A 10,914-nucleotide genomic window follows, 5' to 3' on the forward strand; every position below is an offset into this window, starting at 1 on the left:
ACAATTGAATAGAACAAACATTTCAGTAGAAAAATCAAAATATGATACTGCAGCTTTGCAATAGAGTCTGTTGATTTTTCAAATGAATCTGTTGATTTTATTTTAAGCTGTTTGTTTTGTATTTGAGTACGTTTTTTGCGAAATTAACTTGCTATGTATGAAGTTACAGGTACATTTATTAAATCTGGAATTTTCCATGAATCCCGAGGACTGGAAGTGAGAGGATTGTATGGATACAGATGATTCAGCTGGTTGTCGGGGGGGGGGGGGAGGGGTTCACCATACCAAACCAGGTTATACAGAAATAATTTGTGTTCCTTTTTGGATATTAACCAATCAGAGGCCAGAATACAAACAAAATTAAATTATTATGTTTTATCCCCAGAAAATTGCGCCCAAAATTCCAAAGTGACAAGGTGCACAAATTTCTCCAATGTACTTTGTATTGCAGTTATATCCTTGACTTTAAAATAATCCCTCTCTAGTGGTGACATGTTTTACCATGATAATTTAACCAACGGTCTATTTATATATATATTATGAAAAAAAAAATTAGACAGTTTTCTCAACCTTGAGAATAAAAGATAATCGTTGTAAACAATAAAACCTTGAGACATACATAGCAAACATAAAATTGTAAAAGTCTGCACTTTTATTGAAGGTCTGGGATTAGATAACATTCTACCTTAACATAGTTAATTCTGAATGTGAAGGATTGATGCCTTATATTGAATGTATTCTTACTTTATCCAGAATAATAACCATTTGAGGCATTTGTTGATTAATGTTGAGAGTTGAGGATAACAGGGAGAAATTAATGACTGTTTTGAAATACACCTGTACATCCGTGTTACTGAAACATTTCTCCCTCTTCAAAACTTCAACTCTACCTTGAAAACGTTATGAATGAAATATTTCTTATACCCTGGTATAACCTATAGCAGCAAATCTGAGTTCCCATGTGCTAAAATTTACAGGACCCAAATATATCCAAAATGCTTCTCCAAACTGCCCTCATCTTTGACAGAGCACATTAGTGACATTGTCATAATTTTCTTTAATTCCACAGGTAAACGATGCCATAACAACAACAGGTAATATAAGTAATTTAAAACTTTCTATATTCAACAAAATTCATCTTACAAAAAGAAACCAATTTTGCATTTATGTTCCGTTGACATATGCACTGATACAACAAAGATGACATTCCATCAGTTAGGGGGGCACTACTAGAAAGCTGCTTATTAAGATTATAATGAACGTACAAAGTTTTCAGTGCTATCCTTCTGAAAGATAGAGTATGTTTTTATGGAAATTAATAGTATACACATACAAAATGTCTATCACGTTTATCAATATCTGTCAGACATATTTAAGACCTTATTAAGATAAACCTGTGCAATACTTTTAATACAAATGAAAAAAAAAAACCCACAAAAATCATTGACACATGTAGTAATGATAACATTCACCATTAACCAGAGAATGAGGAAGGATAAAAAACAGAAAAATACACATCACTGCTGCCCAAAAAGATTTTATATTCTGTGTTCATAACAGCTACATGAGCAGTTATATGATAAATAAAAAATCACTAAGCGACTAGAATAAAACAACAATTTTGAACACCTTCACAACTTAATCTCATATCAGAGATTTTCATTTCTCTAAATCATTATGTAAAAATTAAATAATTTTGATAATGAAGATATACACCTACAGGTACATGTGTTCACTGGATATGAGGAACAAGTTCATTAATTTTTCCCTCACAGCAACAACTTTTAGAGACACAGCTTCCAAAATTAGTTGCTGTCAAGGGGTACAGTAAACTTGCTCAATGTCTGAATAGACAGTGATCATGATAGGTAGTTTATAATACCAAATCAAATGTAAGACATCTCTAACAAAAATAATAATAATATGTACCTTAGGAAAATTCATGTAGCTTTTAATTTGAAAGACTTTTCACATAAATAACAACAATAACATGTATATAAGAGAAGCTGTAGATCGAGAAATTAGATTTATCTACCTTTCCTTTATATGAAAAAGTCTCTGCTGAGACTGTAACTCTACTGTTTTCTACTTGTACACTGCTATACTTGAAAAGTTGTACCTGGACTTGAAACGTCTTTTTTAAGTTCTACATTTACAGAATAATGTATCCTATTTTTTTTTTTTAAACCTGTACATTTAGTTTCATTAAATCAAACCAAATCTTTTACACATTATAATTATGTAAACTGGTCTAGTCTACTTGTGTACCATTGGTTTATTAAAGCAAATCAAAACTGCAGGAGTAATATTTTGAATTAGTTTTACAGACATTTTTACTTTTGGACAGTTTTGGTAACCATGACAACCCCATTCATCTAAACCCAAAACTATTATACAAAGTCATGAATTTTAGTGTAGTTTACTTTTGTAATTTTTATGGATATCACTCTACAACTAGGAGTAGTTTAAAAAAAAAAAACTGGTGAATTTTCTATTTTCAGTAATCATGGCATCATGACTCATCAATTTCAAAATCTGATATACAGAATGATGCATGTAGTCTACTTGAGTACCAAGTTTTACTGAAATCAGATTAAAACTGTACAAGGAGTTACGACAAAAAATTGTTCACAGATAAAGAAAAAGATAGACACTTAACCACCATCTAGGCTCTGCTGGTCTTTGAGTAGCAGAGCTCAAAATTTATTAAAGCACTGAATCAGCATGCTTAATTAATGATAATTAAATGTATCAGGAATGAATAAATTCCTGTAACTATCAAAAAAAAATAAACAATGACCTGGGAACTACTTGGAAAAATCATGCAAAAAATAACATAATCACAAAAAAGCACCAGAAGATTTCATCAAATATTTCTGAAAAACATCAAAATTCTGGTCAGATATCCTCTAAGACCAGCTTACAAGATTTTCCTTACATCAAAACTATGTTTTTCTAAACAATCATGACAACAAAAGTCATAGTTTTCATTAAAATCGACAACATCATGAGTTATAATCATGGACATAATAATGATTGAGCCAGGTTAATCCCGCAGCTGTAATAACCCCTACAAGAGTCCACAGTGTCACCTTAATAAACAGTCTGTCCCCATCAAGGTACAACAAGTTCTTCAACATTCCCCCCTTCTGATGGCCCTGCCTCATCCTCTCAATGTTTGTCTTTCTATGCTGAGAAAGAGCACATCTGTAAAACACAAAAATGGAAATATTGTCCATATAAGTGAGATATCAAGTATACATTAACATTTCATTGAACTTAACAACTTTAAAAAACAACAAATATATCTTCATCCTTTCATATCAAAAAGTTGAATGTACTTCACAGAAACCCATCACTAATATTATTTGTTTTAAGAATGTGTACATTACACTAAATGAATGAATCCATCCAAAATATGAAAGTTATATAGAATTTATTGTAACTGTGTGAACTTAACTCATAACATACTTTTTCTGTTCGTGAATTTCTCTTGCCTCCTTGGCAACTGTCTTTGGAGGAAATTTTGAGAACAGATCTTTTGCCTTTACAATTAATTGTTCATAAGGCAGATTGTCTGGTATTTTAGACAACATCCCATGCAAAGTGCACATTTCACACTCACTGGCAAGAATTTCCTTTTCACGATACAGCACAATCTACAAATACATAACATCATTCAAATCTCAACATCTTGGAAATTTTAATTAACATTCTCTTGATGTTTGAAAACTTGGCCAATTCAATAACTTGTAGGAAACATATAACTGATTTTCAGAACATAAATTCCATTGTAAGATATTTTTTTTACTTAGTCAGTATGCTCTTATATGGATATATTTATCTTTTAGACCTCTGTGAAAGGATTTTGTTAAGAAATCTGCATATATATCTTTTTTAATTCATTTACATACCTAGTACATGTACTTATACTTACATTTATGACTAATTATTAACAAATATTTGTGTATTATAATATTAAATCACAAAATTAATGATCTACTTTTTCAAACTTCCAAGGTATTTAAATTGAATGTGTTGAACATGTCGACCACTTTTGAAGTCACTGTGAAATTATGTCAATCGTTTAATGACTTTGTGGTCATATGAATAATACGTACTGAAACAAATTTGTCGAAATAGTGTTATATAAGGAAAAAAAATAAGCAAATTTTAATGTATACAGTGAAAAGTCCTACTGTTATTTTTCCTAAATGGGTAATATTTCTTTAAGACCAATGATTTCAATCTTTCTGAATAAGTTTAAACATTCTTCCATTTTTCAAAGATTTGTAGTTTACGTTAAGAAAAGTAAAAGGTTCACTCGTCCATTTTAAATCCTGTCTCACTACAAGTTGTATTTTCAGTGTTAATTTTAGAACCAATCCAGACTGCTCTTTTGTTTTTGAAATATTAGGCTTTAAACATGAAAATTTTATAAATTGAAAGATAAGATCCAGTGCACTTTTTAGACTCTTTTCTGATCCATCCAGATAAGAACTGTGTCAGCTGCATACTTTATGACAAACTTTTTCCTTCCCTGTTTTAATGCCTTTAATATTTCCATTTTGTCGTATCATGAAATATGAAGATAACGAACAGTATTCAATCTCGATAGTCCAATGAAACAATACAAATTTGGAGCACAGCAAACACGGACTTCAAAATATAGAGGTGGGATCAAGTGCCATGAAGGAGTGAGCATCCTCTTCCAACCGGTCACACCCGCCGTGTGCTCCTTGTTATGATCGGGGGGGGGGGGAGGGGGGGGGGGGGGGACCGGAAAAATCCGTAGACAGTTCAGTGTATGAATAATGGCTTAACAATTAGTATGAAATATGTGGAAATAACGAACAGTGTTCGAGCTCAAAAGTCCAATAAACATTACAAAATATGAGCAGAGTAAACACGGACCTCTAAGACATCAGAGGTGGTATCAGGTGCCATGGAGGAGTGAGTCCTCAGTCAGCATTTGACTCAATGATAGGTTGTATGTGCTGACAAGGTCATTGTATCGACCGTAAAACTTGCAAAAAGATGACCTCAAACGAGACTGTTGATATCCTTGTTTCATCAACTTATTTTTCAATAGCTTGTCTCGTTTTAGAAAGTGTTCATACGTAGAGCATGCTCTTGCGTATCGAATCAACTGAGAGAAATAAACCCCATATGCAGGTGATAAGGGTATATTGCTACATAAGTAAGGGAAGTTGACGATTGAAAAGTTGAAGTCATCACGTTTATCATAAAGCTTTGTTGTAAGGTTACCATTAACGTCTTTTTCTAGTAAAATATCTAAATATGAAACACATTTGTCAGAATCTGTGGTATCTTTTATTTGAAGCTCACTGGGATATATGAAGGAAAGTCGACATATGAAGGAAAGTGACTATTGTCAATTAATGTATATGTTCTAAAATTTATACACAAAGGTTAATAGGCAAGGAGATACTGAGTCGCCTTGACGACAACCCCAGCCAATGTCCTCAAATGATTTACATCGCTTGAATGTTTTCCAACATTTAGTGGTCAAAAACGCCCAGAATCTGCCTACAACAACAAGATCTGACATTGTGAAAACCTTTTTCAAGTTCTTCCAATACAAGCCGAGATTGATACAAGGAAGCTGCTATTTCTTGGCCGTCTGTGTCGCCTGGAATGCAAAACTTTGTCCAAGAAAATCTTCTGAACAAGGCTGTTTTCATACTTTGAGGGAATCGCTCATAAACAGCTAGGCTTTATTCCTGATATTTTGAGTCTATTATGCATTTATAACCTTTGTGAATATATGAGAGAGTGGCTTTTAGTTGGTTTATTTCCGTCAAGGTCATCTTGGAAAAGAATTGTGAGATCTGCAACTTTTCGATACAATAAGCTCCGGAGAGACACACGTATATCAGGTAATCCAGGATTCGTCCATTTCAGGAAAATATTACAGGATGGTAACCCGGCATTATTCTGGCGACTACCTAAAAACTGTTACAAGATTTCTCTGTGCAAATTCATTTGCAAACTAGTCTCCGAAACTCCTCGACAAAGTACAGAAATTTGTTCCCTTTGTGGATCTCTACGTTGATCTCTTTAATCATGTATCATGCACATGCCGTGTCACATATGATATACGCAATCAATGGTGGGAGGATGTAACTAACTACTTTGACATTAACTTGTGTGCTGAACTGTGTGCCCTCACAGACGATGAACTGTATCTGATTCTACTATGTAAAAAATGTCACTTCCATGTATGAAAAGTTACATGTACGTAATGTACATGTCAATTAAAGTATATGGTGCCACTTTGAAAATGACATTGAACATCTATTTAGCATATACTTACAGATGCTGCCATGTATATAGGCATTAGAGGATCACATGCCATGAAAAAATCATACAGCCTCACTATGGAATCTAGGTCACCTAGCACATGACCAAACCATGTGATCAACCAGCTCAAACAGAACACAGTTCCTACTTCAGACCTATAGAAAGACATGGAATATAATACAAAAGGGGAAAAAATGCATACAATATATACTGTCCAAGTTGAAATACATGTGCAAGATAAACTTCAGTCTTTTCCAAGCATCATATCAATCTAATTGCAGAGCTGTCATTCGTTTCTCTCTCAGACACCTCTACAATAGGTTTTTGACATGAAGTAAAAACATATGCATATGATATTCCAAGGATTATTTCAAATTAAACTACTGATAATAATTCTAGACCTATTTAGTAAATATCTACATTAAAGAACAAACATTAATGCAGGTATTTAATTAAAATGAATTAAATGCACTATTTATGATGCTTATCACTGTGATATATGCAAGCCATCGACGGAGTGAATGTACATGTATGAGCCGATGGTAGAGAATGGCATCATATATGATGATTATATTTTGATATTCTCTTCCTGTTCACTTTATTTTGAATTCAATAGATCATCTACCTATAAAGACTCCATCAAACGCAGCAGAAAAGGAACCCAATGAATGAAAAAACAGTGACAAGAATGCAATCTGTTGGTAATAAATTGAAGAAATGTACCTTTAAACTGATTGACTGAATAATCGGAATAATATTTTGAAATTGTAGAGAATATGTATGACATCCTTAATTTTATAGATACTGAAGGCATCTGCCCTCACATCAAAGTCGGGCTGCTGTAATTACCTGCCTTCACAGAAGCTGGGTGTCATTCAAATGATTTGTAGGAATTAAGAAATAGTAAACCCTATTGTTTTTTATTACATATTAACAATAAATCTCATAAAAATGAGCCAAAAACACCTACTCTTCCATAAAGTGCCTCAGTGTAGGATTAGCCCTTCCTACAATTGGATACAAGTAATTGAGAATGTGCTTTGTTCTGTCCATGTTGGCGTCCATGAAGTCCCTGAAACAAATACATAAAAATAAACTGAAAGAACTGAATTCCTTATTCATCTGACCATTTTTAGGTGTATTTCTATATGATTCAACTAAATACAGTGGTTTCCTTGTACATGAATATCTCTTGATTAATCCTTAACTGATTTAGTCTTCGAGAAAATGACTTGAACTCACTTGACATATCTGAGATGTTGTAGACATACCTGAGATGCTGTAATGACAATACATCAAGAATGGCAAAAGCTAGATCCTCCCCTAGAACCAGCAGAAATGTGACACAGATATCATGATAACCCTGATAATAGTGAAGTTCATTGTGCTGCACCAACACCCGCATTATCAAGTCCACTAGCTGATCCTGATAGGACATTCTGACATCTTCATCCATACCTAAAATGTCCTCAAAGTCTTTACTTATTATACACAAAGTTAAATTCTTTATTACAAACTTTGATGTTGCATAACACAAATAAATTTATGACAGGAAAAAGATTTGAACTAAGAGAAACTCTCTAAATTCATATGAACAACTGAGTTACCTTCTAAAATATCAATCTTTATTTCACATTAGAGTCAACAGGTCTTTTGATACATGTATTAGTACAAAATATATTTAGAAGAGATGTTTTTTTTAAAAGAAAGATTTTAAAATTTCTATAAAATATACCTGGAGGAAACCTCTTTAAGGACCTATTAACATCCATAACAACTTGTGTATAATCCCTGTGTCCATGTAAAATTTCCACTGCTACAAAAGTATTCAGACACTAATCTATACTACTTTCTGCTAAAATGTTCATTCAAATTAATAATGCATTAAACTCAAATGGACTTCTTTTTAGGCATTGAATCGTTATTTTTAAAAAGATATAGTCTCATAATTGCAATGGTGTGTGCAAATAAATTATGAAAATTTGTTTGTGCACACCATTGCCGTTATAAGACTATATCTTTAAAAAAATAATGATTCAATACTTAATATATATTTCATTTTTAACTCCTTGCCTTGGCTACAAATGTAATTTATATTTTAAAATCCCTGTATTATCCTTCTGGTAAGTTACAATTAATGGAAGAGTCATCGCAACAGCTTCTGTTCAATGTGAGCATGATTTTTGATTTTTGCTTATGACATTGCACTTTGATGGCATTCAATGTTTGTAACGTCAAAATAAAACACATACTTTAACCTTTTAAACCCCCCCCCCTCCTTGTCCATGTTATGGTGTTTTGAATTCTGTAGCTTTCCTCACACTTTATAAATAAAATGCATGTAGATTGTAAATATTGTTTGTTTAATACATGTCCTTTGATAAATATGGGTATAAATAAATATTTTGTCTACATGTGCCCTGAAATTCTTATTTCTTCATTTTTGAAAATATTTTTTAATGTGCATTAATATTCTTACTGCTATATCATCTATACGATCATAGTCATTTAATGCTTATAAGTATTTACAAAAACAAAAAATATTTGGGGGGGGGGGGCCTTCAAAGGATAACTTACATGGTTTCTGGGGAATGTCAATGACATTAACATTAAGCAGTCTGGGCCACACTTCTTTTCTTATATCATCATTAACTAGTCCTCCTGGACTGACAGCAAAACCTCTCAATCCTTCTACATCAGCACTGCCACTATCCAAAACTTTGAGGATATTCTGCTCTTTTTCAGAGTAATCTGAAATCAATGAAAACTTTTTTAAATGATGAAAACTTTTTTTTTTTGAAAAATCATTGAAACTTGAACTTAACTTAGGAATCGCTTACATGGATGTACAAAGCTTTTCAGTTGAACTTTAAGATTGACTTTAAGATAGCCACAAGTCAAGGTTATTTATTTCTTCCCAGAGGATGACAGCTTATTTATTTCCAACATTTTTTAGGACAGCTTATTTATTTTCAGAATCTGACAGAACCGCCCACTACTAATCTTGGCCAATATACATTTGTCAGTCCTTTAGACATGTACATGTATGATTAAATTTAGCACTGTTGTACTAATCCCTGGCCAGCATGGCAACATTTTTTCCCCTTCAATGTTAAATGTTATAATTTCAGTAAATCTTAACACAAATTTTATGGCCATTTAGAAACTTTGGGAAAATTGGAGGAGGAACGACTTTTCTTTACCGGTCCCCAGAAAAAACGCGCTAAAATATAGTGTCACCGTAGGCCACTTCAATATATATAAGATTGCGTGAGCGATCGAAAAAAATAAAAAGTATGAGGTTTTTGGCCTTTTGGACCCCAAAATCGAATTCTACGGTTTAAAGTTTTAGTTTAAAACTTCGTTTTTAAACGAAGTTTTAAACCGCGTTCTCTGAAAAAAATTAATGAATATTGTTTATTCATTGAAAAATCGACAAAAAATTAATTGTTAACGAAGTGCGTGTGGCGCATGCTTAGTGTCGTTTCTTTTGTACTTAGCCATTTTTTCATGTAAACAAACCAACGAAATGCCGTTGAAGCTGAATTAAGATCTAGAAAAAATACAGAAGCAACTGAATTTCTTAATTTATCTAAAAGAGCAAATCACTAACCCTAATCTCTGGGATGGTATGCGAGGACTCACCCCAAATATTCCGGGCAGATGCTAGACTAACCTTAATCAGTCAAATAATGTGCGAGGACTAACCCTAATCTCTCGGATGGATGCGATACTATAAACCCTAATGTTGAATACTTGTGCAAGGACTAACCCTAATCTCTTAGGTGGGTGCAAAACTAACCCTAACCAGTCAAAAATGTGCAAGACTAACCCTTATCAGTTGAGTAACATAGATCATACGTCATAGTGCAATGGGCGCACAGGTCTTGCAGATCTGGGGACCGTTAAAGTAAATTCTACCCTTGGAGGATATTAATTTTCAGTATATGTACAGTACCTCGTACACTAGATAGAACGTTCTATCGTTAAAATGATATTGTCCTACGGACCCGGTGAGGGCTTGTCCCGAGACACAGTTATTCTTACTACCAGTACACCTGACGCTATTTTTGCAAATCGTCAGTGACATAAAAACCTCTGAACGTCGTTGACTACGCCTATGCATAAACCAGTCATGTGTGATCATGAACTACTCATTGAAGTCAATATTTATCAGTACCTCATAAAATACAGTGCAATTTTTCACTATAATATTCAGGTACGTTGTAGATACCGTTTTCGTGATCCTTTGAACTTTGAACACATTCAGCACCATCTGCGTCCACTGAGTTGGTTCTCCGTGCTGGTTTGTCTCTTTTTGACCTACTGGCTCTTCTTTCAATCACCATGTCTGCTCGTAAACATTATTCTTACACGTCATTTATGAAAATCACTACCGTCTAAGCAGACAACTCTCCCTTGCCCCTTGTATCATTGTTAAATCAGTGACTGATAAATAATCCACAGGAAACAAAACATTTTTTTTTTCATAATATTTGTTTAATTTACCAATAATAATACATTCAACATGCATGTTTGGGAAACTTTTTTAATGATTTGGATAAAATGATAATTCTTTTTTATATGATA

The 10,914-nt window shown here is 33.2% G+C and overlaps 1 protein-coding gene across 1 annotated transcript; it reads right to left on the reverse strand.

Annotated features, from left to right (window-relative positions):
• Positions 1-1,037: 1,037 nt before the first annotated feature.
• Positions 1,038-10,744, reverse strand: LOC133205852 (TBC1 domain family member 20-like). The gene is made up of 8 exons (XM_061341736.1): positions 10,559-10,744; positions 8,902-9,075; positions 8,060-8,140; positions 7,596-7,782; positions 7,295-7,396; positions 6,338-6,479; positions 3,472-3,659; positions 1,038-3,207 (listed from the first exon to the last, which is right to left on the reverse strand). Exons 1-8 carry the CDS (start codon positions 10,671-10,673, stop codon positions 3,006-3,008), a joined length of 1,191 nt encoding a protein of 396 aa, XP_061197720.1. The 5' UTR covers positions 10,674-10,744; the 3' UTR covers positions 1,038-3,005.
• Between the last annotated feature and the right edge of the window lie 170 nt (positions 10,745-10,914).

The sequence above is a fragment of the Saccostrea echinata genome, unplaced genomic scaffold (assembly GCF_033153115.1).
Source record: "Saccostrea echinata isolate AGI-Se365-2 ecotype Australia unplaced genomic scaffold, CSIRO_AGI_Sech_v1 ptg000054l, whole genome shotgun sequence".
Taxonomy (NCBI): domain Eukaryota; kingdom Metazoa; phylum Mollusca; class Bivalvia; order Ostreida; family Ostreidae; genus Saccostrea; species Saccostrea echinata.